Source organism: Radiomyces spectabilis, assembly GCF_025331425.1.
Source record: "Radiomyces spectabilis strain NRRL 2753 chromosome Unknown BYT42scaffold_1, whole genome shotgun sequence".
Classification (NCBI taxonomy): Eukaryota; Fungi; Mucoromycota; class Mucoromycetes; order Mucorales; family Radiomycetaceae; genus Radiomyces; species Radiomyces spectabilis.
This window is the reverse complement of record NW_026251926.1, coordinates 1,669,431-1,696,497: the sequence shown is the minus strand read 5'-3', so window position 1 is coordinate 1,696,497 and position 27,067 is coordinate 1,669,431. Positions and strand designations below refer to the sequence as shown.

Genomic DNA, 27,067 nt, shown 5'->3' with positions numbered 1-27,067 from the left:
GAGAAAGCTGGGTCGGCAATTCGACCTTTTCACCCAAGGTGGCAACTTGCTCTTTCTCTCTCTTTCATGTTACAAGCATGGCATCGACCATTGGCATGGCAACTGCCAATGTGGTGCTACCATTCGTAGTGGTGGGATTAATTACCTACACCTGGTATATTTACGTCTTTCGTTACTGTGGTAGGTCATTCCCAACTTTATCCAAGCTAGTTCCTGTGCTCATAATGATCGTTAGACGCTCTTCTGCTGCATACGGATCAATCGGCGCAAGGAGGTAAATCAGAGAGTGATCAACTTAATTCATTGTAAATACTGGAATCTGAATGCTTATTCATGGGATATTAGTGGCCTTTATAACTGTTGCTTCCGTATTTTATTTTCTTTCGATCATGTCCTACTTTCGAATTTTATTCACCCGTCCGGGTAGTCCGTCCAAAGTAATGTTTCCAGGCAGAGTGAGTTTATGCGCTATTTTATTCATCGTACTAGCAGGATTTAGAACCGGTGCTAGAGTACGGGACCGAGTCTGCATCTTTATATCGATATCACTATTCGCCTCATTCGTTCGATATGAAACAATGGGAGGGCCATCCATCCGCACCTTGTAAATCGTCAGCTCCGGCTTTGTCTGTCACTCGACCGGATGGCCAACCTCGTGTGTGCGACATTTGTCGCTGTATCAAGCCGGATCGAACACATCACTGTAAAGATTGTAATACATGTGTTCTGAAAATGGATCAGTAAGTGCCAAATGTCAGCTGTCAATCCATGAAAAAACGTCAAGGGCTCACAATATAATCAATAGTCATTGTCCCTGGTACCTGATTTTTATGATGTATTTTCAATTTTTCGTCTCTCTAAACAATGGGTTTTTCTTAGGATTTCCGGCTGTGTGGGTCATCACAACTACAAGTTTTTCTTTCTTTTTGTCACTTATACTGCCCTGTACGGGATATGGGGTTTGTGCACGTCGGTATACATGCTGGTGGATGCTTTACAATACAAGGTAAGTAACTGAGGAATCCCTTGATTTGTTGTTGGTCACCGGGATGCTTATATTTTACCTTTACTTGACCCTTGCAGCATGCTCCTCTGGACCCTCAATGGATTGTTCTGCTTGTACTGTAAGTCTTTTTTTTTAAAAAATAAAAAAGAAGAGGCGATCTGTGAATTTTGAAATAACTGTATATGGTTGTATAGCGCCTTCATTTTTGGCTTGACGCTTTGCGGTTTTGTGGGTACGCATGCTTACTATATCTTCAAAAACCTCACGACTATCGAACACATTGCCACTCGACCGCTGGAAGTCCGAGTGGATTTCAGTACCAATGGTGACGACTTTGAAATCGTGACAGTATCACCAAACGAACCGTTATGGGACTGTGGGTGGAAAAATAACTGGCGCTCAGTAATGGGAAATCAGGTCGTGCACTGGTTTTGTAAGTAAAAGAAACGAAAAAGGAAATCTAGAACAACATACTCAACAATGGGGTTAGTGCCTATCTATGGCGGCCTAGGGAACGGCTATGTTAATCCTTATAATCCTGAGGTGTACACAAAAATCATTGACCGAGCGGAACGGCAACGGGAGCTTTTGAATAATCCATTGAATACCCTGCCCACGGACCCTTCTCAGGGAGACGAGGGTGATCACAGCGCCACGCCTATCATGACCGATATCTGAAACACAGAGAAAAGAGTGGGAGAGAATGAGTAATTGTAAGATATAAAAAAAACAGCGGCTAATGTACATGTCTATAAAATAAACTATCCCTTTTGTAACAAGACTAATGATTGTAGATCCATTCTAACTGTTCTTGGTTTCTCTTGTTGACAAGGGCAGTTTTGCGGCTCAGTACTTCGCGTACCTTTTCGCGCACGCCGAATTTACCCTTGCGTTCAAACACAAAGTAGTCTTCGATAGCCGATGCTGTCAACTGGCCACTGAAAGGCACTTCGGCCGTGACAATGCGACGGATGTCTTCCTCCGAGGGTAAAGCGTATTTGCGCGAAGGCGACATCATAAAGTTCTGGTTCGATCGGAAGGAAAGGGTCATAGCAGGCGCTTTATCGAAAAATCGGGCTTTGACACTGGCGTCCGTAATGTCACTTAAACGACTGGGATTCCACTTTGGCTCGGTGCGCGTGATCAGACGCGCAGTGACTCCTTCAGTAAAATCATGCTCTTTCTTTACCATGGATTAGCCGTTGCATACCATTTAATTGCCTTGAGATTCAACATTCATACTTACGGTCATTTGTTGCATCAACTTGTATTCCATTTTAAGACACTGAGCAATGCCCAGATTGGCTCCGGTGCGCATTTGTTCCAAAGTGACCTTGAGAGCCAAGGGGGAACGCTTCAACAAGGTTTCTCGGGTCTTCAAAGCAAATTCCGAACCATCCTTTTCCAAAGCAGCCAAGATGTCTTCCACAGAATGTTCCTTGAAGCATCTGATGACAGATGGTCAGTTTCCTGTCTATTCTTGTCCGGAAAAAAACCATGGAATGTTATATACCTGTCGATTGTCTTGCGAACCTCACCGCTCAAGGTGTTGCGGACGTTGGGATCGTATTCAGCAGCGAATTCTTCAATGATATTATTGACCATCTCGTTATCTGCATTGTCGAGTTCAGCGAAACGAGCTTCCAGGGCTTCCAAACGGGAGGAAGGCACAAAATGGGTCGCAATGCCCGAAAACCTAAAACAGAAGCAAAAAATCAGGCCCATGTCAGTAAATAACACAATGAAATTCGTGCATCTTATAAGCCAGAGCTACACATACAAGACATCTTCCGCCTTGATGGATTCACCGGTCAATGCAAGGTAAGTTCCCAAATGACCATCGAGACGAGAGAGGAAAAAGCTGGAACCGACATCGGGAAAGTAGCCAATGGCAGTTTCAGGCATGGCAAAGACCGTGTTCTCGGTAGCTACTCTGAAAGCACCATGCGCGCATAAACCTCCTCCGGCACCCACTACACAAATCAACACAATTCAGTTTGTCTGGTTCCACATAAACAAAAGAGGCTTGATGGCAACTTACTGGTAATACCATCCATGAGTGCCACAAAGGGGGTCTTCATCGTAGCGATCTGATGAAGATATTCATACTCCAGTTTCAGAGCATAGAACATGGCCTGATCGTTCCCCTTCTTCAGGTGTTCCACCACATCTAAAAATTCGTTCATCAGTCGGCCCGGTCAAAGAATTGATCTGATATGAGTTTGATTCCGCTACCTCTGATATCGGCACCAGCAGAAACGGCGCGACCGGCTCCTTTGACAACCACAATATTGGCCAGTTCGGAATCTTCCCAACTCTAACATACCCGATCAACTACGAATCCCGGTACAATTCCGTACGACAGTGAATACCTTGATTTTTGAGCTAATAATCTTCATCATGTCACCATTGAGAGCATTAAGACGCTGAGGACGGTTGAGCACCAATTCTCGGACACCGAGCACTTTGTTGACAAGCACCGGAGGCTAGCAATCTACTGTATCAGTATACTATTTCTTTTTCTGTCTCTGTGTCGTTATTGCTTTACCTCGAGAGCATTGCTTACAGCGGAGAATGACTAAAACGGTAGAAGAATGTTAGTCTCGAATAAAAAGGGGACCCTGGCCCGATCGGATCGAGTCAGGGCTACGCGGATCAGGAGAATAATACCCGTAAAAGAGTGGACGGTTTCTGGGTAGCCAATGCTGCCGAGTGAGTTAAAGAGCGAATGGAGGCTCTAGCAGTCTGTTGAAAGCGGAACATGACGACAATAGGACGAGAGGAACGTCTACCAAGCGCTGTTATTTGCAAATTTAAACTTTTTTTTTTTTTTTTGCCTCGGGGGGACAATGTTTTTCAGGCCAACTCTGCCTGAAGAATATTAAGACTCCGCAACACGGCGGTGGGCCATGCGGCAGAGAGACCACTTATTGTCGTCTTTTCGTGTATTCACGATTTGCAGTTTTATGCTCTGCAATGTATTATTACCACCTAAAAGTATGTCTGTATACAAATCAGACTGCTGCATTGCAAGCAAATACATTGCTAGATCCTATTGCTGGGATCACTATACCGATTGGCGTGTCTGACCGATTAAAAGAATACCACAAGCAGCGTCCTCCTCAATCGCACAGCGGCCGCACACGAAGACCCTCCCGCAGACAAATCCATATACCCAATATTCCACCCACTCCTGTCCATTCCCCAAAGCAACATGCCGATCTAAGCCTTACTCGACAAACGGATTTTCGATTGGGACTTATTCAGTGCGAATATTTGCATACCTCATCGTCAAAGAATTATGCAGCGGCCGCAAAGAATGAAGGGCTGAAAACCACCGTAACAAACTTGGGTTGTGGTATTCTCCATCTATACAGAGACGAGAGAGACGTCCAATTAGAGTGTACTGCCGAAGAAGGGGCTGGTCGTCTTTTATGCATACTGGCAGTACCGACATATCTATCGACAGACGCCTTCTTAAATTTCATCACACCGGCTGCAACATCAATTACTCGCTGCTGCTTTCTTCGGTAGGTGAACGCTTGTCTTTGACAAAAGTACTTTAACTTACGTACGCTGCCTCCTAGAGACCGTTCACCGAATAAGTACGTAGTTGTGCTGGAATTCCATGATGATGACGCCGCAAAATCATTCTACGACCAGTTCAACGAGAAACAATACAGCGTGGCAGAGGTATTTCGGATGTTGACACTCATGTACTTCTATGGCCAAATCTACTAAACATAGGCATCTTTTAGCCGGAACTTTGTCATGTTGTGTATTTAAAATCAACCGCTCTGGACATAGTAAAGTTGGAAGACAACCATATTCCATTTTTAAAGGAGACCCTGGAAGCAGATACTCAGCAACAGAAGATGGCCGCCAGCAAGGAAGTAAAAGAATCACGGTGTGAACTACCCACTTGTCCGGTGTGCCTGGAACGAATGGATGAAAGCATCACCGGGTTGGCCTCGTTGAAATGCCAGCACAGCTTCCACTGTTTCTGTTTGAACAAGTGGGGTAGCGGGATGTAAGCCTTGTATAGTTTTTCCAATCCCGTGAAATTCGATTTTAATTCCTTTTCATTTCCAGATGCCCTGCATGTAATTACTCACAAAAACCGGTGATTGAAGGATCGAGCGATAACCGGAATCAGTTCCATTCGCTTTCGTCTGAACTACCGATCACTGAATGCTTTATATGTGGATCAACGGAAAGTCTGTGGATTTGTATGGTGTGTGGCCACATTGGTTGCGGCCGCTATCAAGATGCGCATGCCTATAATCACTACATGCAAACCGGCCATCTTTATGCTCTGGAGATAGCAACTCAGCGTGTGTGGGATTACATGAGTGACGGGTAACGCAGCGATGCTCATATATATCATGTCGAATCATCCAGCATTGAAGCTCTTCAATAGATATATACAACGCATTCTGCAAAATATGGTGGATGGAAAATTGGTTGAATTCCCTAGCAAATCCACGCAAGACGAAAAACAACCTTTACCGACACAGGTAATTGTCAATGCAACAATCCGAAGGCGTGATGAGAGCGAGAAATTAAATTGGTCATTGGCTTGATGAACAGGAACGTCTCGAGGCCATTTCCCTGGAATATACCTATATGATGACTTCACAGCTCGATTCACAACGCATATATTATGAAGATCAGCTGGCCGAACTTACCTTGCAATTGTCGGAACTGAATACACACGTCCACGACCTTTCCGTAGCTTCTCAGGAGATCGAAAACGAGCATTCACAGCTTACTGCATCCCACTCGAAATTGCAACAGGAAATTTCGAGCATAGATAAAGAAAACGAAAAGATGGATCGACGCTCCAAGTTACTGATGTCCAAATACCAAATCAAGCTTCGAGAATGGTTGGAGGAAAAAGAGGTAAGATGATTTTTTCAGTCGTTAAACACGAGCACGAACCAATAAACTTACACTACCATGCCAGTTAACCACGTCGTTACGACACAACACGGATTTATTAAAGAAAGAAGCCGAACAAAACGAACGAGCCATCCAAAATTTGGCAGAGCAAGTACAAGATCTCATGTTCTTCCTCGAATCGCGCTCCAAAGTGGAAAAAGATCCTGAAATGGCCGGCGCAGATATCGTGACACGCCCAGAAAATAACAACGACACAACGTAAAAAAGACATGACTGACTGTATAAAAGCCATACTATATAATGTACAAATTGTAGCATTCTATTTCATGTAATCAAACGAAAACTAGCTCTGAATGCAGAATTTAAGGCAACATGTAAACCCGTGTACATTTGCCTTGGAAACTTTTTTTGGGGGGATTGGTTGCTCGTCTAATCAATGCTGTTGAACGAGATGATATTCTTTAATTCAAGCACATGATGCTTTTGCAAAAAGAGATAACATTTTACATAATTAAATAAGACTTACTAATGTGCTTTGCAGCTCACGCAGTCGATGGCGATGGCAGAAACTGTCAAGCTGAACAAAACGCCATTAAAGTTGGAAAAACGACAAATTAATTTGATGTATGCGACAAAATATAAGTAATAATTGCGCCACGAATTTGGATAAGGAACGAAAAAATTCGCCTTACCAATGCTTTGAAGCCCTCAAGCATCCGCTTTTACTTACTTCAGAACCTCTATTTGTTTGTTCTCTTTGCCATGGGTGATGCCGGCTTTTTCAAGGCAAGTTGGCTGTATATATGATCGTATAAAAGCAAAAAAATGTAGTGGCTGACGCTGAGCACATTTAGGGTACCAGTAGCGAGCAAGACAGCCGCTTCAGTAACAAGGAAAAGAAACTCTTGAAGAGTATGAGTTTCCCTCCTGAATTCGATCAAAAGGTAAGGATGTTGCATTATTTATGGCTGAAGGATGATCTCGCTGACTCCCGTTCGTTGGATAAAAGGTGGATTTTAAAAAAGTGAATATGGATGTCATCAAACCGTGGATTAGCAATAGGATTACTCAATTACTCGGTTTTGAAGACGAAGTGGTGATTGATTTCGCTTGTGGATTGCTGGAAGAAAAGGTAAGGGATGCTACTGAACGTTCAATCCTTGCTGTTGACTGACTGATGACTGTGATTCAACAGAATCCTGATCCCAAAATGATGCAGATCAATCTCACAGGTTTTCTCGAAAAGAATACGCAGTCGTTCATTTTGGAGTTGTGGCTATTGCTATTAAGTGCGCAAGAGTCTGTAGGCGGTATTCCCAAGGTCTTCCTTGAACAAAAGAAGGAAGAGCTTCGTCAAAAGAAGGAGCAGGATGCCCAGGTAAAAGCTCGGCAAGAAGCTGTAATGGAAGCCATCCGCAAAAAGAAAGAATCCGAAATGCAGGATCTTCGCGAAAGCGAAACTCGACAGCGTCGATCACGTTTTGTAAGTACTCCTCAGTCAATTCTGCAATTTTTTTTTTCCAACCTGTTAACTCACTCGTTGTTTCTGTCGTTATAATTTTTGTGCATACTAGGGTGATCGACCTCCGAGAGACAGGAGTTACAGCCGTAGCGCTTCACCGCCGCCTAGACGTGGACGCAGCCGATCCCCTGACACACGATCCGATCGTCGTGATCGATATCGAGATGAATATTCACGAAGCTACCGAGAAGACGAACGAAGTCGTCGTACGGGCAGAGACAGAGATGACAGATCGCGTCGGCACCGTGATCGATCATCCACTCGACGAAGAAGACGTAGCCGAAGCCGAAGTCCCGGCTATGAACGTACTCGCAGTCCCAGAAGACATCGCAGACACAGTAGAAGCCGGAGTCCGGTACAGGACCGCAGAAGAGGATCGTTGAGAGAAGAATCGTATCGGCGAGAGGAAAAGACTGTCCCGGAGCAAAAGCCAATGGCTCCCGAACCCCCTAAAATGAAATCTCGATGGGATGATGACGAAGAACAAGATACTACCAAGGTATAAGATGAAGTGATTTGAAAATAAAAGACAAGTACAACGAAACAAAAAAAAAAAAAAAAGATCTCGGTCAATCGATGTCTTGGCCATATTGGATGATTTTATCGTTTGTTGGTACTGATATCAAGGATCGTATAGATGGTAAAATAAGGAAACTCATTGTGCATGAAGATCACTTGGTTCGGAAACCACGGCCTAGAGTAAAAAAAAATATCTTGTACAAAAAAAGGGACAAAGAAGAAGCATGGATCGAAATTGGGAATATCTGATGTTTAGTTTTTCATTCACTCCATTTCTATGTAGGGTGAACAAGCAAAAAGTATGATGATGTGCAGAATGCAAATGCGCTATTGATACATGGGTATGCTTCAAATTGATATTGTTGTTTTCTTCATTTGTTCGGTTTGGTTTTCTATTTTCTCTTCTTTTTCTTTTTTTCTTTCTTGACTGTAAACTGATGGTGAAATCAAGATTTGGAAGAGAAAAAAGATCAGTCGTCATCAATTTGCCATGATGAGCTGGTGGAGTGTTTGTTCAATTCAAGTCGATCCATTTGTTCCTGTTTCTTTGCTCCTCGTTGTACGTAAGGCTCCAGGCCTTTGCCAAAGTTTCGCAAGCACATAAACCCGAGGACGGACGTCGCGATGGCGAGAATCATTCCGACCACAACTAAATAACCAGCGCAGTTGGATGAGTATATTGGACTGATTGCATCAGTTGCAGATTCCTTTGAAAACCGTACCGAAACAAATCCAAGTATACCAAAAGTCCTCGGGCGTAATGGTTTGACCGAGGATCAGGATGAATTGGAAGAAAATGACGATTTGAAATATGATGAAAATAATCATTCGTTTCGTCCCTTCGGCACATATCTGGTTAATACAGCAATTGAAAGTGATTAATGCAAAAAGTAGGGGGGATAATTAGATTAAGCAATTTTCCTAATCACTTACTGTCATGCGGGCGAAATAGAACATGGGCAACATGCAGAATGTTACTATGACAAATACGTAGGTTTTCCACTCAAAACCTGCCTTTAGCACAAATTGGCCAATATAGAAGCATGATACCAAAAATTCGATAAAGATGTCGATCTTGAGAGCCAGTACGAAGAATTGAAACGTACGATACATTTCTATCGGGGGCCAAATATGGAAAAAGAAAATAACAATCAATTGACATTGATCCTGTGATGGTACAAAAAAAAACCATGTTTGTCCGCTTGTCTTACTTTGTATAGCAATGTCACCACCGATTTTCTTGTAAATGACCCACCCCAGTTGCCGTACCACTTGGTAAGATAGGAAAGCAAAAGCACAAGCAAAAAGAGCAAGACACGCGGCCAGCACGATTTCAAGGTAATAAGCGAGCCGTAACGGATCGGTCGAAATATTCAGATCGTAAACATTTTTAAGGTTTCGCAAGGTTCTCAGCCAACGCCGTCCGTCGACCACTTCCAGAGCACCTAGAACAGCGCACACAAAGTTCAACACCGCCAGTGCAATCACTTCGGCTGAATTTTGGTATATGGTCTAGTGATGGCAAATAACAAGTCACCAAAGAATAGGCTTGTTTAATCTGATGCACCAGAGTAACCAAATGAAACTAAGGGGAAATTCCACTTACAGAATCAAATGACATGCCAACAAACCAGAACTGAAAACCAATGAATGCAATGTTTTCCCACTTGATTCGTTTCAACCGATCGGCTGCCTGATCTATTGCCATGGCCACATGAGGATTGGAGTCTCGAAATAGATGAAGCGCTGTTTCGTCAGATACAAGTAACGCAACTTGGGAGGTATTTTGATAGGCGATGATACTCTGTAGAATGATAATGGTGATGCCCTGAAGACAAGCCAAAATGACATAGGCTTTTGTCCATTTGGAGTGTGTTATGCGACGATACTATAAAATTTTCAAGTATAAAAAAAAGGGCGTGTTCAGTTCCGATCCATCCGATTAATGCGTGAAAAAAGAAAGTTGAAGCCTTCTTCTTATTGAATCGGGACAACAATGGTTTTGCCTGGAAAAACGTACAATTTTCTCGAGCGTTACCATAAGTACAATGAAGTTAAAGGAAAGGATATCAATAAAAGGAAGAAAAGGAAAAGAAAGAGTACAACTGATTCCCCTCAAACATGTGGCTCCCCTAATAGTTACAAATAGCCTTTTTTCTTCACTCCTCAAAAAAAAAAAAAAAAAAAAAAAAACTCAGCCCTCAGTTCATGCCCCGGAAGTTCCAATCATCTCAGGTTTCTCAAATCGCTTAAACTACGTGTTACAGAATTTTTCTTTTGAATCTGATCTGGAATTGATTGTTCGATCTGGATTCACAACAAAATAGGAAGCCACCACTTTCCTTTTAAATGACCCCTTTTGTGTTTTTGTTTTTTTGTTTTTTTTTTTTTTTTTACAACCGTGAGTGATCAAAAGCTTTAATGATGATATGTGATTATAAAACGATAGGAGAGAGAGAGAGAGAGAGAGAGAGAGAAAGAGAGAAAAGAAATAGAAGAAAATCAAATGAAAGGACGAGAGTATGTGGGGAAAAGAAATAAAGCAATAAGAGAAAAAAAAAATGATTTTTGCTGCCATTTGGTTGCCATTTTCGGGTTTCAACAGAGTTCCCAAGTTCCATTTTCAAGTAAAAATGGCGCTTAGATGTTCAAGAACAATTCGGTGTACTTGGGAATAGGCCACAACTTGTCGGCGACCATACGTTCCAATTGATCGGCCAATGTACGTACAGCTTCCATGGCAGGCAACACTTCGTCACTGACGACGTCAGCAAGTTTGACCAAATCTTCATACTTGTTGTTGTCTTCCATCAATTTGTCCAAACTGTTCGTACGCTTCTGCAATTCGGCCACAATGGGCGTCAACTCGTTCAACAGTTGAACTTCGGGAGATGATTCCACACCCACGTTCTTCATAAACGAAGCCGCTTCAGCCAAATCACGACGGTACTGGAATACAGCAGGAAGTACTTGCTGAGTGACCATGGTCAACAACGTCTGGGCCTCGATGGTGACATCCTTGGCATATTTCTCGATTAGAATGTGGTAACGCGACTGCAATTCGGCGTCGGAGAAGACACCGAGATTCTGGAGCATGGAAGCATTGACATCCTTCAACAAGCGACGGAAAGCATCAGGTGATTTGACGATGTTGGGAAGACCACGCTTAGCAGCCTCCTGGACCCATTCGTCAGAGTAGTTGTCACCTTCGAAACGGATGTTCTTTGTCTTTTTGATGAATTCGCGGATAACAGCGATTTGATCTTCCTCGGAAGCCACGGGCTTGTCACCCATTTGCTTCTTGAGAGCGTCACGCACTTCATGAAGGGCCGAAGCGACACAAGAGTTGAGCAAAGTCACAGGGAAGGAAACGGACTGCTTGGAACCGACGGCACGGAATTCGAACTTGTTACCGGTGAAAGCGAAAGGCGAAGTACGGTTACGATCGGTCAAATCACGGGAAATGTTGGGCAAAGTGGCCACCTTGAGATCGAGCACAGTTCCCTTGACACGGACGTGCTGCAATTGAGTACCAGCAGCCAAATCGTTGACGGGACGACCCTCTTCCACAGCGTTCAAGACTTCGTTCAACTGGCTACCCAAGAAAGCGGAAATGATACCGGGAGGAGCTTCGTGAGCACCGAGACGATGATCGTTGGAAGCGGAAGCAATACCGGCACGCAACAAATCACCGTGATCCTGAACACCCTTCAAGACAGCGACCAAGAAGATAAGGAAACGGTAGTTGGTTTCAGGTGTGGCGGAGGGATCCAACAAGTTGTCGCCCTTGTCTGTGCACAAAGACCAGTTACAATGCTTGCCAGAACCGTTGACACCGCGGAAAGGCTTTTCGTGGAACAAGACCTTGAGCTTGTGACGATGAGCCACACGGTGGAGCACATCCATGGTCAACAAGTTGTGATCGACAGCCAACATGGCTTCTTCGAAAATGGGGGCCACTTCAAACTGAGCAGGAGCGACTTCGTTGTGGCGAGTCTTGACGGGAACACCCAACTTGGCGAGTTCCAATTCACACTCACTGATGGCGGCGAGAACACGGGTAGGAATCTTGCCAAAGTAATGATCTTCCAATTGCTGGTGGCGAGGGGGAAGACCGCCCAACAAGGTGCGACCACAAATCTTCAAATCGGGACGCAAAGTGTACAAAGCACGATCGATCAAGAAGTATTCTTGTTCGGTACCGAGGGTGGTGATGACCTGCTTGGTACGAGGATGATCCTCATCCACAGGTTCGATAAGTTGGAGCACTTCGGTACTGATCTTGTTCAATACTTCGGAAGATCGCAAAAGAACCGACTTTTCATCCAAAGCTTCACCATTGTAAGAAATGAAGACGGAAGGAATATACAGAATAGCAGTACCGTGGGGACCTTCTTGAATGAACATGGGACTGCATTGAATGGATCAGTTAATTTTGTTGTTCACTTTTTGCTCATTGCCCCATCTGTCATGTCCGCTTCATCTCAGCATCTTTTACGTTTCTCCTCTTTGTTTCGTTTTTGTTTCCCTTTTTTTTTTTCTTTTGACGTATGTGCATATGCTTTTGCTTTGCCCAGCCCGTATTAAACTAGCGACGATCCCAAAAAAAAAGTGCCTCACCTCTTGGTATCCCAAACAGTGTAACCACGTGCTTCAAAGGTGGTACGCATGCCACCAGAGGGGAAGGAAGAGGCATCAGGTTCGGACTGAAGCAACTGAGATCCGGAAAATGTGTCGATAGCAGTAACCTAATCATTGATTGATGAGTATGCTATTTCAAGAATAATTTGATGACTGGGATCTAAAAAGGTGCCAAAAGTGCAAAGTGCAGAAGAAAAGGAGAACCGGATACATTACCTCCTCGAATCCGTTGTTGAAGGTTGATTTGAGTGTTAAGAAAGCATCGTGCTTTTCGGCCGTGGAATCGTTCAAAGGCTGGAACCAATGAGTGAAATGGGTAGCACCGCGTTCCAAAGCCCAGACTTTGACAGCGTGTGCAATAGCATCGGCGGTCACCTTGTCCAATGCAGAGTTACCCTTCAACTGTCGAATAAAACTCTTGAACACCGGTTTGGGCAACATCTTTGACATTTCCTTGAGCGTGAACACGTTCTGTCCAAACACTTCGGCCACTGACTGAGGACGACCATCGGGTTTGGTGGGGAATTCGATGTTTCTGTGACCTCTTGTCAGACTCTCAACAACAGACTTCAAACGAGCAGCGTGCGCCATTTTTCTCTAATAAAAACTTTGACGGGAAGAAAAAAGAAAAGAGAAAAAGGAAATAATAATAAAAAATAACAAGCAAAGTAAGTAAAGCCGAACGATAAAGGATAAATATTCGAAAGTGAGGACTGCGTTTTAGATAAGGGAAAAGGATGGTCTCGTCAAATGAGTCAACCACTCCACCTTCCCAAAATGGGCTTTTTTTTTCCCCTTGACCAAGCTCTTGTTTTTGTTTTTGTCATCGCCAACCTGACTAAATAGTCGGAATCTTAAATGCGTAGTGCCTGATTGGGCCACTCCGCTAAAAAAAGATCTTTGCTTCCACGGCCTCTTTATCGGATCGCGATTGTTCCCGAATTAGACGAGTGATTAAAACCTGTGATAAAGCACAAGAAAAAAAAATATTACTCCAGGCCTACCCGCAAATGACATTCGCTTGTAAAACAATATCAATTTCTGTAGAAGTTTAAAAAATATCGCCGATTATTATCGCGTCAAAATGTTTATTTGATTCCAAATGAATCCATGCCATTGTGGACTGACCCAACCGGAATTTTACAGTTTCGTTTTTTGTTCACAACAAACATAAACCCAGCTGGCTCGGCTATGGTTGACCCCTGTGTAACCGTTTACAGGTGATCGTCCATCTTCATATGGCGCTCTTTGATAAGCCAAAGCAGGGTTAACACTATACATGGGTCAAGCGAAAAAAGCGCCAGATAACGCTCACTAATCTGGAACAATTTTCTATCTTGTTTTGCTGGGTGCCAATTTGGAGAAAAAAAATCAGAAGAGCTTGCTTTTTTTGAGTTTGAGCGGCCGTCAAAATTTCATGCAAACTGTAGCCCTCGTTCGTTTTACCTTTTTCATATTCAAGTGCGCAAAAAAAAAAAAAAGACTTCATTTCGGTCAGCTCCGGACACTCATTCATGGTTGGTCCTGCTTCTCTGCTCCTTTGATTTCGCTCGTCTTGCGTTTCAGGGAATGCATTGAAAACACACATTTACGGGGGCTCGCTACCATGTTCGATGCGCTCTACAAAGGTAAAACGCAGGGCGTCGGACAAATGCAACTGGGCGCATTGGCTTTTTCCCTTTTGCGGAGGACTCCACTACTGAATGCATTTGTATGTGATGCAAGTTTCGATTCCTCTCCCATTCATCTTTTTTTTCAGAGCATTTTCTTTTGCTGGTAATGACTCTTGTGAAATAAAAGCTTAAAACATCCCCCGACTCATTGTTTAGTCGCTCTGACTGGTGCAACACCCTTCCCACGATGAAAAAGCAGTGCCCTCTACTGTACTTGAATTTGATTCCGTTCTTCATGTGAAAGGTAGGGTTCAACTTTTAATGCTCAGATGTCATATGCTCAACGAAATTTGATGACTTTTTAATATTCTTTTTTCATACCCGCTACTGATAAAGTTTTTTTTTTTTTTTTATTGCAATCCGATTTTTTTCATTATTACGCAATACCACTTTTCTATCATTCCATGATAAGATTCGGAAACTCTATCTTTTATCATTTTTAGACTTGAATTTTACAACTAAGCATCATGGTTACTCAAAAAGCAAAGAGGGAAGACACGTAATAGGCACCGTAAATTAAGAGGATGACACAGTCATTTTTATAACCACTGGTGACTAGCTGTAATATGTTATGATCAAACAAAAAAGCTTCGTAGGACCTAGATTAAAAATTTCGAATATTTTTTTTTCAACTAAACAATGGCCTTCTATCAACGATATATAGCAGTGAGGTAAACAGGGATCAAGCCTATCTGCATAAATAATGTATGTTCTCAAATAAGTGCTGTATTATGTAGCTTCTTGCATAAAATGCGCAAGTTGCGCAAAATGTCTATCCTGGCCCAATGATCTTCTCTTATTTAAAAGCCAATCCAAATACGAAGAAAACTAAGCGTCATCTGTCACAGTGCACAGTAAAAACTAAATTAGAACTCTTCAAAATTCTCCGCGACCATAGAAAGCGACGATTGGGGGAGTCTGGTGCAGTCATATGCATGTATCATTAGATGCTATTTTGCGTTTCTATCATTCAGAGGTCGCAAAGATCAAAGGTCAATCTTGTTCTACCGTATGACAGCAGAAAAAAAGAATGGGCTCTACTCAAACACGAGATTTGCAACAAGATAAGGCAGTGTGACGTGAATGCAAGTCGAAATATGCGAAGCATTGCCCTCGCGGGATTCAGGGGACACGTCAGGCCGACTGGCTTCACAGGTCAAGCTGGTGAATCTGCTGATGAAGTAGGACGAACAATGTATTCCATTACCTTTCTGTTCCATATCTTTAAGACCAATATGCCTGAAGAGAAGACACATTCTCCATAATAGCAACTTCCTTTTTTGACTACGTGGCTTTGGGATTTTTTTTTTTGTTCCCATACAGTGGTGTAAAGATTGAATGGCCGGGAAGATACATATTACGGGCTCGCCTTTCCAATTCAAAATTTTCATCAAATTGCAAATGTAATTCATCAAAGTCTACATGATAAAGTTCTTGATCTATCAGAATTTTTGTTATCGCGAGAAGCATTGTTGGGGAAAACCATGAATCGTCGACTGTTGAGCCGCAGCCAATAGTAAAAAAAAAAAATTAAGGCGTGACGCAATTTAACCGTCCCACGCCCTACAGCGTCCGCGCTTCGTTTTGGACATCGCAGTGGACTGCGCGAAAATGATGGCACGAAATTTTGATGGCCGGCTGACCACTTCGCGTTTCTTGCCACACTGCTGTCAAATCTTCATTCTCCCAATACCTCAAAATGAACAGCTTTGCTGCGCTTGCAGAACAGAATGATCCCTCAGAGCCGGCATCACAGGAAATGGAGGTATATATAACGGCTGCTTTCACATTATCTTTGCAAGTAGACTCAATGCTCTCTCTCTCTCTGCCGCTAGATCTTTCGTTTCACCAATCTCGTTCCCGACGCCAAAGTGTCACTGCAAGATGCTCAATTCGAAACCTCTGATTATCCAGCCGAAGTGTCTTTGTTAGCTTGTTCCAGCAAGTACGGCTACTTCATTGCTGGCACCGTGGAAGGTAGCATGTCCTGAAATTTTGACCACTCGCTACGATTCAGAGACTCAAAGACCAACGTTTTTCACTAGGTTTTATCTATGGCCAGACAAAGGCATTGCGATCTACTTTTTATACGGCCGGAAAGGGTGAAACGGTGCCATTCAACGATAAAATCACTGTAAAGATTTCTCAAGGACCCGTACAACAGCTGCGCCTCACCGCAGACGAATCACAAGTTATTGCCGCAGTGAAGGGCGGCCTCGTGCTTATCTACAATGTCAAGGATATTGTAGCCAATGTAAATCATTTTCGCATGTGAAAGCAACCTGAGGGATTCAAACAATTAAACTCACTCTTATTGTTGTATAGAAGGAGAATGTGGAACCAGCGACATCGTTTGACCTCAATGCCGAGATCCTCGATTTGCAACCGAATCCCGAAGCGCTTCCTGATTTGGCAGCTGTACGTCTCGCCGATGATCAAGGCAAAATTATTAGTTTAAGCACAGGCGCGACTCTCGTCACCATTCCGGATAATACGGTCACTGCTCTTTGCTGGTCACCCAAAGGAAAACAAATCGTCGTCGGTAGAAGAAACGGCATGCTTCAACACTACGATACTCAAGGTGTGAATAAGGATGCATTGCCATCTCCTGAAGAAATGCGTGCAGGTTCAATGGAAGAAATTGAAGATCGCTATGGTACTACTTTTTTTTTGTCAAAAATCATTATCTAAATGTAACTACGTGCTAACATGACTATTTCAGTCCAGGATGTTTTGTGGGTGGAGAACCATCTCTTCCTTGTCATCTATACGCGCCCTCGAGAATCGAACGATGACGAGCATATCAATGACGCCTATATCATTGATCGTAAAGCGAGTGACGAAACAAGAAAATATATTCGACTCTTTGAAGTGACACCTGTATTCGCTTCGGAAGGCCGTGGTGGCCACTTTTATATGGAGACAATCCGTAATCTCGGACGCGAAATTCAGCATGCTATTATCCTCGCTAATTCGGCTACCAGCGAAGTGTCTGTTGTCGGTCAGGATGAAGACGGCAATTGGGCAACCTGGATCTTGGAAGAAAACGCATTGGCCAATTTACCACTGTCGGAGGAAACCAATGCCGACACCTTCCCTCTCGGTCTAGCTTTAGACTTTTCCGCTCAAGAATTGCTGCCACCGTACGATCCGAGTGAAAGCGACAAGGGCGTTGATCCAGTGCCTGTACTTTACTACTTGAATGATGAAGGCCACATGGGTGCATCCCACTGTTACAGTTCAGAATTAGCAAGCCGTGCCGAGAAATACACAGGCATGACTGTACCTCAAGATATTACTCAGGCCACTGTGGCGCCGACCACCCCTGCCGCTGCCACTGCCACTGCCTCTGCCTCTGCCGCGACTACTGCTCCCGCGACGTCTTCATTCGGTGCCCCCACGTCCTCAGGCTTGGGGTCGTCCGGCTTTGCCGCTAGTCCTTTTGGTGCCGCTCTTCAACAGCAGGGAACCTCCTCCAGCTCGTTCGCTGACCTTTTGTCAAACTCTTCCAGTAACACGAGCTCAAGTCCTGGTGCATTTGGCGCGCCTGCAGATGTGAAGATTCCTTCCTTCCGCAGCTTGGGTTCGTCACAAAAGGTACCTTCTCTCACTGGTCCTCAAACAACCTCCATGGGTACTCCCACTTTCGGTTCTCCAAGCGTCCCCACGTTTGGCGCGCCTACCCCTGTCGGCTTTGGTCAAACGACCCAAAAACAGTCATCTCCCTCTTTGGCACCTACATTAAGGTCCACTGGCTTTGGCGCTTTTGGTAGTGCAACGACGGAAAAGAAATCAGAAACGTCGGTACCTGCTTTCGGATCCACCTCCTTCGCCTTTGGAGTGGCCCCGGCGACACACAAGCAAACACCTTTATTCGGTTCTTTCGGAACAGAAAAGAAGACAGAAGAGACTTCTAAACCGTCCGCTCCAGAAACCACGACTGAAAAAACTACAGTAAAACAGGAGCCGGCCGAAACAGCAACCAAGGAATCCAAAAAAACAGCTGAACCCGTCGATAGTCGTCCCGCAGACGACGCAAAGCCGGCAGAGGCTGCTGAGGACAAAGCTGCTCCAGAGAAAACCGAGCCCAAAGAAGATTTATCCAAACCATCCGCTGATGTCGATGCAACCAAACCGTCCTCTATCTTTGGACAAGCAAGCACAGCATCATCCGGTGGTCTTGGCTTGAGCAGCACAAAATCGGCATTCGGCCCTCCCAGTGGAACGGAATCATCTGCTACACCTCTCTTTGGATCCGTGAGCGCCCTTGGCTCGTCGAGTCCGTCCAAACCTGCTGCTACCACCACGACCACCAGCGGAGCAACATCAGTACCTGCCTTTGGATCGACTTCTTTGTTTGGTGCTGCCGCGAAATCCTCTTTAGGATCTGCTCCCAGTACGACCGCAGGTGCACCATTGTTCGGCTCCACCAGTACTTTGGGAGCCACGACAGCCGCCCCCACTTTCGGTTCAACGATGACCCTTGGATCGACGACAGCTAAACCCGCTTTTGGTTCCACCACACCACTGGCATCGACCTCGCCCGCACCAGCCTTTGGTTCAACTACTTCCCTCGGTGCCACAACAGGCAAACCTTTGTTTGGTTCAACCACCACCATCGGTACTGGCAGCGGTTTCGGATCTGCCTTGGGTACCCCTCGTGCTGAAGAGCCGAAATCCGAGCCCAGCAAACCTTTGTTTGGTGAAAGCAAGCCCAGTCCACTCATGCCTGAACCGAAATCGGCGCCTGCCAAAGCCGCTCCTGCTTCCGTTACACCAGCATCGGCCCCACAGGCAGCCGGAGCTCCTTTTTCAGCCGCCCCCGCTGCTCCTACAACAACCGCAGGAAAGGAAGAAGAAGCAGCTAAGTCTAAAAAAAAATACGAGCTCACAGCAAAGGAAGTTAGTATGACAATTCAGTTTCCCGTATCAATGAGCGCTCTATATTCATCAATTAATTTCTATTTTTTTCGATTTCATAGGGAATGGCTAGAGAATTTGAATCACTCTATTTCACAGTGATGGAAGAATTTGAAGATGTAAGCATAGGACAAATTCATGGTTGCGTTGAACGCAATGCTGATTATAGTAAAAAAAAAAATAGCTTTCGATCCGTTACCATGTGCTAGCTCAGACCATTGAAGAGGAAAAGAAGACAAACGTTAAATCCAAGACGGCGACTGATTTGCGGGTTGCGAATCAAAAATGGGCACTGGGAGATGCCAAGGATGTCCCGAGCGTGGTCTCAGAGATGATGAGTGATGTCAACAGGGCATGGCCCAAAGTCAAGGAAATGAAAGAAACCATTGAACGCCTGGATAGCAATATCCTCAAATGTAAGTCATCATGCGACAGTGACAGTGATCAACACAATGACAAGAAAAGCTCAATTCTTTTCTCCTGTGTAAGTGCGTCGCAAAGAGCAAGATATCAACAAGTTTATGCCCATGGACAAGGATCCTAAACTGGTAAAAATCGCCAAAGAAAGACCTTTGGACGAGGAAACACAAAGTAGTCTCGAGCGTTTGGAAAATCGTTCTTCCGCTTATGGCAATCTGCTCGCCGATCTTGAAAGCAAAGTGCATGATTCCAAGAAGCGAGCGAAAGCGAAAAAGGAGCGAGCTACAGAGTAAGTCAAAAGTTGCATGGATTTGCGGGTGGTTCATGTAGACTTACCCAATATCTTTTCTCATAGAATTCCCAATTTGTACGCTTTACATCGTGCTGTATCCGATATTGAAAGAGATATTGTTTGGAAAGATATTGAGCTCAAGGATGTCGAGGAAGAATTGGCGCAATTGCGCATCAAGGAAAATGGTATTTTAGCATTTACTGCATCCAATCGTATTGCATTTGAGGATATCTCCGACAGCGAAGACGAGGAAGAAAGTGTTGCGGCAACCACGCCATCGGCTTCGGTTCATCGTCCTGTGTCCGAAAACCTGGTTCAGTACACCACAGCTTATCTCCGCAGAGAACGATTCCTCGAAGAATTGCGTATGCGGGCTGCCAATGAAGTCCCCAAATGATGATCTTGAATTGACGTCGATTCATGCTCATGTTTCAGATAACCCCACGCTATCCAATAAATAGGTGTCAATGTGCGCATAATTCCTCTCTTGTACTGTTTTTTTTTATATATATTCCTTTGTTTCCTTTCTTCTCTTTCCTTACACATCTACTCCAAAAAAAAGAAGCAGACAAATAAACTATCACTATGAACGCAGCTGCTAACCTTGCTCAAGACAAAATGGGTGCCAAGCCCACCGCTACTGCCAACCAAGATTCCCAGAACAAGTCTGAGAAGCGTACCATGAAAGCGTGCGTGTGGCATGGCAAGGAAAAGGTGGCACTGGAGAACGTGCCGGTTCCTCAAATCACCGATCCTCAAGATGCTCTCATCAAGGTGACCGGCACCACTGTGTGCGGTAGCGATTTGCATTTGTATCACGGCGAAATTTTGCAACTCAAGGACGGCGATATTCTTGGTCATGAATTGATGGGTATTGTCGATCAAGTGGGCGAAGATGTCACTGCTGTCAAGCCCGGTGACCGTGTGGTGGCCGCTTTCAACATTGCGTGCGGTAGCTGCGAGTACTGCAAGAAGAAATTGTACACCTCCTGCGAAGTGACCAACGACAGTTCCGTGGAAGAAAAATTGTATGGTCAGAAGACGGGTGGCATTATGGGATATTCTCACTTTGTCGGTGGATTTGCTGGTGGTCAGGCCGAATACACTCGTATTCCTTTTGCCAATAACAACCTGATCAAGGTCCCTGATTCTGTCATCGATGAGAAGGCTCTTTTCTTGTCGGACATTGTTTGCACTGCTTATCACGCCGTGTGGGATGCCGGTTGCAGCGAAGGTGAAACGGTCGGTGTGTGGGGCGCCGGTCCCATCGGTCTTCATGTTGTGCAATGGTTACGTAATGTGTTCAAGGCTAAGCGTATTATTCTCGTGGATAATGTGGAAGCTCGTCTTCACCTTGCTCAACAACGCTGGGGTGCCGAACCTGTCAATTTCGATGAAATCAGCAATGTCTCTGAACACGTCAACAAGATTGTTCCCGGTAAGTGATGGAAAAAATTGATGTTCATTATTTGTAAAAGTCACTAACATTGAATTGTAACTGTCAGGTGGACTCGATCGTGTCATTGACTGCGCCGGTTTCCGCTACACGAAATCGATCGTACACAAGGTGGAGCGTGCCGTCGGACTGGAAACCGATGCTTCTGATATCATCAATGAATGCCTTCGCAGTGTTCGCAAGTTTGGTACCATTGGTATCATTGCCGATTATGCCGGTTACACCAACCATTTCTTGATTGGCGCTCTCATGGAAAAGGGTAAGCTTTTTTTCACGGAACATAATCCCGATATGTAATAGGTGTCGCTAATATGTCATCATGATGTCTAATTGTTAGGTATCCGATTAATCGGTTGCGGACAAGCACCTATTCAGCGTCATTGGCATGAGTGTCTCAAACATATCCAGGATGGAACCGTAAGTGCTAGTTATTCGCATGGATTTTTGCTTGGGGCTCACATGGAGGCTTTTAGTTTGATCCTACTGTGATCTTGACCCATCGTTTCAACTTGGATTCTATTGCCGAGGTTTACAAGCGCTTTGACGAGAAAGATGCCGGCATGATGAAGGTGTTTATTGCCACCAAGTTCAGCAATCCCCCCAGTGAGGGTATGCCTCAACTTCAGGATGCTTAAATTTGTAAATTTTATAATATTCGAGAATTGTATGTAACCGTATAAACTGTAGTTAGTTTTTCCTTGTATCTCTCCTTTGTGTATACGTTTAGTGATTGGATGTCAAATACAGGTTGAATATCCGATTAAATTTGCAAGGTTCTTGCGGATCTTGTGGGATAAGTTTCAACCACCCCCAAAAATTGTGTACCATATGCCTGCTCGAGTTCTTCACTTCTTTACAACTCTTTACACAACGACCAATCACTCATGGTGACAGCTAGTATTATTTTTGCCCTTGTAACGTGTTGCAATGCAGAATGATTCGAGGAACAGATGGCTTACGTTTGCTACTTGTCCAGCACGGCTTCCTTGAAGGATCTTTGGGTCTGTTGCTCTTCTTGGCCCCGAGTTTGTGCGTGAATGCGCTGAACATAAAGGAAGAGTTTGCCAATCTGCTTGCACAAGGTTATGGTGCCGCTCTTTTATCTTCGGCTGTCATTAGTCTGCTGTGCCACACATTACCCGACATGCTTCCGTGTAAACGTGCTGTGGGTAAGTTGATCATCGCGAAATATGAACCGTTGTTTCCCCCCCCCAAGATCAAAAATGTAATTATAAATGGCTAGGTATGGGTATGATGGTATATCATAGCTTGGTTGCCTTGGTGGCATTCCAGTGGCGCTTCAGCGGACCGTTCCCAACCTCTACATGCTGGTCTATCGTTGCGCTGCATTTACTCTGCCTTTTCTTTTTCTATATATGGTTTAAAGTGACGGAAGCTCAAGTCAAGTCGTTTACAAAAGCCAACAAGCCGAAACATTAGTGATAAATTCCAGACAATATAAACTTTAGAAATGCATATGATTATGCGTTTTATCTCATTTCAATTATGAACAAACTTCGTAGGATGATCCCAGCCAAAATGGGAAATTTCTTTATTTGGTTATTGAATGGTTCGGTCCGGACTTGAACACTTTCTCCGCTCAAGGGCGTTTTGGGTGGGTTGGGTTTGAGTGAGGGGTGCCAAAAGTGGAGCTCGGTGGCGGACGAAAGAAGCTCCTCCTTTGTACATCAACGTCTCAACCATGAAGTTCAGTGCTGGTGCGTGAAGGAATAGATAGATAGATGGTGGATAACAATGAATGGATGGATGCAAGATATTAAATATTGGATTGATCAGATGTCAGCTCTTCGCGCAGGAAGAGCAGAAAGGCTCACTTCTCTGCTCCCTCCAGCATCCGCCGCAAGATTATGAGCGCACCTTTGTCCAAGGAACTCAAGGAGAAGCACAACACCCGATCCATCCCTGTTCGCAAGGATGACGAAGTCATGATTGTCCGTGGCACCTACAAGGGTCGTGAGGGCAAGGTCGTGCAGGTGTACCGTAAGAAGTGGGTTATCCACATTGACCGTGTCACTCGCGAAAAGGTCAATGGCGCCACTGTCCCCATCGGCATTCATCCCTCCAAGGTTGTCGTTACCAAGCTCAAGGTTGACAAGAGCCGTCAAGCTATTCTTGACCGCAAGGCCAAGAAGGACGCCATGCAACAGGTATTTTTGAAATCGAAGCTCGACAAATGTGGAAAGTGAATTGCAAAACTAACCTTCGGTTTTTCCTTTCTTTTTGCAGTAAATTGGAGACTTTAGTTATTTTTACGAGAATAAAAAGCACGGTTTCTACGGTTGTATGATATTGTGACCCTTTTGCCGGCAAAGAAAAAAGCAAAAATGCGTTGTAGCTTCTCGAGGAAGGAACTTGACGTTTTGTTCTGTGCGATTTGGAGAAGCCAAAATATTTCTGCAAACTTGTGTTGAATCGCCAAAGTGAATGCTGACGCTGTCTGGGCGAATATGCTACTTTATTTTTTCAACGAACTTTTATGTGCCCTCGAACAGCCTTGGGCATCGCTGACGGAAATGGTCCCATAGAATGGTCGAGTGATTCACAGTGGTAATCTATTGACGTGATATGACCATTGTGAAAACTTTGGGTACTCGGAAGTCATTATTTGAGTGTAATAGCGCAGCTTTAAACGTCCACTCGCTTGCATTCCTTGCAAACAGGTGTTTATCTAAGAACAAACTTCGTTTGGGTGAATCAGACTTACAGAATATCAATGCGTTCACATAAAGTGGGAGAGAAAGCCATAAGAATGAAAACCAAGGCAAATAATCAAAAATATGCTTTGTCAAACACGTCACCCCGAGGTTTGTCCACAAATAGACCTGCCTGGAAACCGGACCGCTAAACTTTAAGTGTGCCTCTTATGCAGCACTAATGGATCGTAGAAAAGAGGAGCTGGAGAAGAAACGTGCCAAATTGGCCGAACTGCGTCGTGCTCGAGAAGAACGCAAACATATTCAGGAAGCACAGAGATTACCGCCACCACCATTGGTAGATTTAAACCTTGTTGTCCAAGAGCATGGCTCGTAGTGGGGCAAGAACCCAAAGGGCAAGTAACTGAATATTGTCATGCATAGATTTCGACCAATAGGGATAGAAAAGCTATTGATGATCTTGTGTCAATGGTACTCGGCGAACAGCCTTCCAGCACCGCCATCACTACAACCTCGAGTTCAGATCACGGCTCGGACGGTGGATCGGATAACGTCTCTTCAAGACCTACTTCCGCCAGCTTCAGTTCTTCGCCTGACACGCCCATCACCAGCACGTAAGTTTGTTTCCGAGATTACGACGACTCGTAGCCAACTGGATTATTATCACTAGAGATACTGGCACCGGCCACCCTTTCCCTTGCCAAGTTCTCGCAACGCCACAGTATGTCCCGGAATTAAATGAATTTCAAGCCATTATTGCAGACATTCCTCCTTTGGTACGGATCTGTTGAAACAGGAACACGTCGGTATTTCATGCTGAGTTTATAGGGGCCTTTTTTTTCAACGTATAGGAACAACTGGTGCTGAGTAAAGAAATTCAGACATTGGAAGGATCGCTTCATATATCGGCTCTTTCAGAAGAAGAGATTAGGAATCAAGTGTTGGCAGAATACGAACAAAAGGAGAAGGAACGACAAGCGCAATTGGCCGAAGAACGACGTATAGCCGAGGAGAAGAAGAAACCAAAAGAATACCGAGGTAATTTAGCAAGTGAACTGGGATGTTATTTTATGTAGTTCTTGACTGACATCGCAAAATTAGCACTTTCGGAAGAAGAAGCAAGTCAAATAGTAGACTTGCCGGACTTTGTCGAATTTGTGGATACCACTTCAAGAATCATGGAACGTGCCCTCAACGAGCCCTATGATTTCATGAAAGATTATACCCTGGGTGTGGATGTAGATAGGTAGGCCTGTGAGACAATGAACAACGCTCATTGGAAAAAGGTGACATTAATCAACGTTGCTACTAGCGATGAAAAAGTTGGAAAACGAGTGAAATTGGTCTGTGATTTCTGGGATGAGAAATTATGCAAGAATAGATCGGTGACGGGCGTTGACTGGTCTGCCAAGGTAACTTTGTCGTGGTTGCATGAACTATCGATGTGGTCTCTGTTAGACTGTTTTTAACGTGTGATGGCCAGTTCCCTGACTATGTAGTGGCGTCCTACAACAAAAACGTCATGGCAGTAAATGAGCCGGATGGATTGTCAGTCATATGGAACTTGCAAGCGCCGGAAAAACCTGAATATGTATTTCACTGTCAGGTAAGGTATCTTGTTCACTTTTCGATAAAATCAATGTCAAGCACTTGGATAGTATCATTGATCAGGGCTGCACAGTCCGACGTGCTTAGTGTGATGTTTAGTAAATTCCACTCGCATTACGTGATCGGCGGCACCTACTCTGGTCAAGTTGTGCTTTGGGATACTCGAGCAAAATCATTACCTGTATTGAAAACCCCACTGTCAGCTGGCGGTCACACCCATCCGATCTATTCGCTGGACATGATTGGTAGCCAGGATGCTCACACTCTGATCTCTGCGAGTACGGACGGATCTGTTTGTTCATGGCAATTGGATATGTTGGCTCAACCACAGGTAAGCAGCATGCATAAGTCTGTAAAAATTTAATGCTTGAATGCGGATATTCACATCACGTATTGGGACGGATCGGCTACGGCTAGGAATACCTTGAGCTTCAACATTCTGCTCACAATAAAACCGAAGAGGTAGCGATCACCTGTAAAGGGTTCCCTGATGATCACGCCAGCACATCTTTCTGGATAGGTACTGAGGAAGGGAACATATACCAAGCCAACCGATTCGATCGTGCAGGAAGGTAAGCAATCTTATTCAAGAGAATTTGTCGGCACGGACACGTACTCACCGCCGTCTAGTAAAGCAGGTATCAACCCACATGACATTTACCGAGGACACTACGGCGCCATCACGGGTCTGCATTTTCATCCACGGTTTGGACCTATTGATTTCTCGGACTTGTTCTTGACTTCTTCCGTGGATTGGACAGTCAAACTGTGGAATGCCAAGGTATTGTCTTGCCAAAATAGAAAAGGTTGGCAGAGGATTTTCTAACATTGGAAGTAATACCTATGAAACAGTCTACCAGCAAACCATCAAGCGAATTAGCCTACATTCATCCACTTCACTCTTTCGAAGATGCTGATGACTACATATATGACGTAAAATGGTCTCCATCACATCCTGCTTTATTTGCCTCTATTGATGGTGCTGGTCAGTTTGATCTCTGGAATCTGAATGCGGATACGGAAGTAAGTTTTGGATTGGTAAATGACATGTCATAAAATTCGCCAAACACTTATTCAAAACAACTCCATTTCTTTTCCCAGGAGCCCTTAATCAGCACACCTGTTGGTCCTGGAAACGCGCTCAATAAACTGGCATGGGATGCAGAAGGTCGCAAAACAGCCATCGGTTCAAGTGATGGAAAGGTTTACATCCACGATATCGGAGAGGTAAGAATTAGCTGAGCGTTATGCAAAAAACAGATCGTTTAACGACAAGTTTTAGATCGCCACGCCCAAACCTGATGAATGGGATATTTTACAGAAAACTATCATGAACATGAAAGATAATCATGACCATGACAGAAAATAAACAGCATCCTATACACATATACATTTCGCAGTTAATGCTTTTGAGCTAGAATTGCTAATGCCCA

At 44.3% G+C, this 27,067-nt stretch overlaps 10 protein-coding genes across 10 annotated transcripts; 7 read left to right on the top strand and 3 right to left on the bottom strand.

The window, feature by feature from the left end:
- The first annotated feature begins 19 nt into the window (after positions 1-19).
- Positions 20-1,775, top strand: BYT42DRAFT_552534 (DHHC palmitoyltransferase-domain-containing protein). Its single transcript, XM_051566390.1, has 9 exons — positions 20-180; positions 236-274; positions 346-437; positions 493-740; positions 806-817; positions 880-1,006; positions 1,084-1,124; positions 1,201-1,439; positions 1,497-1,775. Exons 1-9 carry the CDS (start codon positions 78-80, stop codon positions 1,682-1,684), a joined length of 1,089 nt encoding a protein of 362 aa, XP_051428411.1. The 5' UTR covers positions 20-77; the 3' UTR covers positions 1,685-1,775.
- A 12-nt stretch (positions 1,776-1,787) lies between these two features.
- Positions 1,788-3,769, bottom strand: BYT42DRAFT_609641 (ClpP/crotonase-like domain-containing protein; the record flags this gene model as incomplete). Its single annotated transcript, XM_051571290.1, has 9 exons — positions 1,788-2,189; positions 2,253-2,454; positions 2,520-2,702; positions 2,787-2,979; positions 3,048-3,176; positions 3,242-3,323; positions 3,379-3,492; positions 3,555-3,584; positions 3,677-3,769. The coding sequence occupies 9 exons, from the start codon at positions 3,767-3,769 to the stop codon at positions 1,788-1,790; spliced, it is 1,428 nt and encodes a 475-aa protein (XP_051428410.1).
- A 669-nt stretch (positions 3,770-4,438) lies between these two features.
- Positions 4,439-6,107, top strand: BYT42DRAFT_466432 (uncharacterized protein; the record flags this gene model as incomplete). Its single annotated transcript, XM_051563513.1, has 7 exons — positions 4,439-4,536; positions 4,594-4,699; positions 4,765-5,036; positions 5,099-5,365; positions 5,427-5,523; positions 5,597-5,908; positions 5,973-6,107. Coding segments are annotated over 7 exons (1,287 nt in total), but the record flags the coding sequence as incomplete, so codon positions are not given.
- Positions 6,108-6,609: 502 nt separating this feature from the next.
- BYT42DRAFT_552528 (PWI domain-containing protein) lies at positions 6,610-7,986 on the top strand. The gene is made up of 5 exons (XM_051566389.1): positions 6,610-6,694; positions 6,763-6,852; positions 6,918-7,040; positions 7,104-7,391; positions 7,483-7,986. Exons 1-5 carry the CDS (start codon positions 6,671-6,673, stop codon positions 7,933-7,935), a joined length of 978 nt encoding a protein of 325 aa, XP_051428408.1. The 5' UTR covers positions 6,610-6,670; the 3' UTR covers positions 7,936-7,986.
- A 433-nt stretch (positions 7,987-8,419) lies between these two features.
- On the bottom strand, positions 8,420-9,990 carry BYT42DRAFT_609639 (uncharacterized protein; the record flags this gene model as incomplete). Its single annotated transcript, XM_051571289.1, has 6 exons — positions 8,420-8,598; positions 8,672-8,801; positions 8,883-9,064; positions 9,161-9,461; positions 9,556-9,837; positions 9,970-9,990. 6 exons carry the CDS (start codon positions 9,988-9,990, stop codon positions 8,420-8,422), a joined length of 1,095 nt encoding a protein of 364 aa, XP_051428407.1.
- Positions 9,991-10,322: 332 nt separating this feature from the next.
- On the bottom strand, positions 10,323-13,588 carry BYT42DRAFT_552521 (uncharacterized protein). Its single transcript, XM_051566388.1, has 3 exons — positions 12,807-13,588; positions 12,570-12,697; positions 10,323-12,360 (listed from the first exon to the last, which is right to left on the bottom strand). Exons 1-3 carry the CDS (start codon positions 13,179-13,181, stop codon positions 10,590-10,592), a joined length of 2,274 nt encoding a protein of 757 aa, XP_051428406.1. The 5' UTR covers positions 13,182-13,588; the 3' UTR covers positions 10,323-10,589.
- Positions 13,589-20,386: 6,798 nt separating this feature from the next.
- On the top strand, positions 20,387-22,162 carry BYT42DRAFT_552515 (chaperonin 10-like protein). Its single transcript, XM_051566387.1, has 4 exons — positions 20,387-21,333; positions 21,401-21,610; positions 21,689-21,768; positions 21,825-22,162. Exons 1-4 carry the CDS (start codon positions 20,481-20,483, stop codon positions 21,984-21,986), a joined length of 1,305 nt encoding a protein of 434 aa, XP_051428405.1. The 5' UTR covers positions 20,387-20,480; the 3' UTR covers positions 21,987-22,162.
- Positions 22,163-23,036, top strand: BYT42DRAFT_552513 (uncharacterized protein). Its single transcript, XM_051566386.1, has 3 exons — positions 22,163-22,265; positions 22,328-22,520; positions 22,595-23,036. The coding sequence occupies exons 1-3, from the start codon at positions 22,236-22,238 to the stop codon at positions 22,789-22,791; spliced, it is 420 nt and encodes a 139-aa protein (XP_051428404.1). The 5' UTR covers positions 22,163-22,235; the 3' UTR covers positions 22,792-23,036.
- BYT42DRAFT_596515 (translation protein SH3-like domain-containing protein) lies at positions 23,037-23,650 on the top strand. Its single transcript, XM_051570937.1, has 3 exons — positions 23,037-23,069; positions 23,149-23,519; positions 23,599-23,650. The coding sequence occupies exons 1-3, from the start codon at positions 23,054-23,056 to the stop codon at positions 23,599-23,601; spliced, it is 390 nt and encodes a 129-aa protein (XP_051428403.1). The 5' UTR covers positions 23,037-23,053; the 3' UTR covers positions 23,602-23,650.
- A 514-nt stretch (positions 23,651-24,164) lies between these two features.
- Positions 24,165-27,022, top strand: BYT42DRAFT_552506 (WD40-repeat-containing domain protein). The gene is made up of 13 exons (XM_051566385.1): positions 24,165-24,363; positions 24,450-24,640; positions 24,697-24,802; positions 24,878-25,064; positions 25,128-25,272; positions 25,339-25,438; positions 25,510-25,632; positions 25,708-25,965; positions 26,052-26,206; positions 26,265-26,415; positions 26,487-26,657; positions 26,736-26,861; positions 26,917-27,022. Exons 1-13 carry the CDS (start codon positions 24,247-24,249, stop codon positions 27,001-27,003), a joined length of 1,917 nt encoding a protein of 638 aa, XP_051428402.1. The 5' UTR covers positions 24,165-24,246; the 3' UTR covers positions 27,004-27,022.
- The last annotated feature ends 45 nt before the right edge of the window (positions 27,023-27,067 follow it).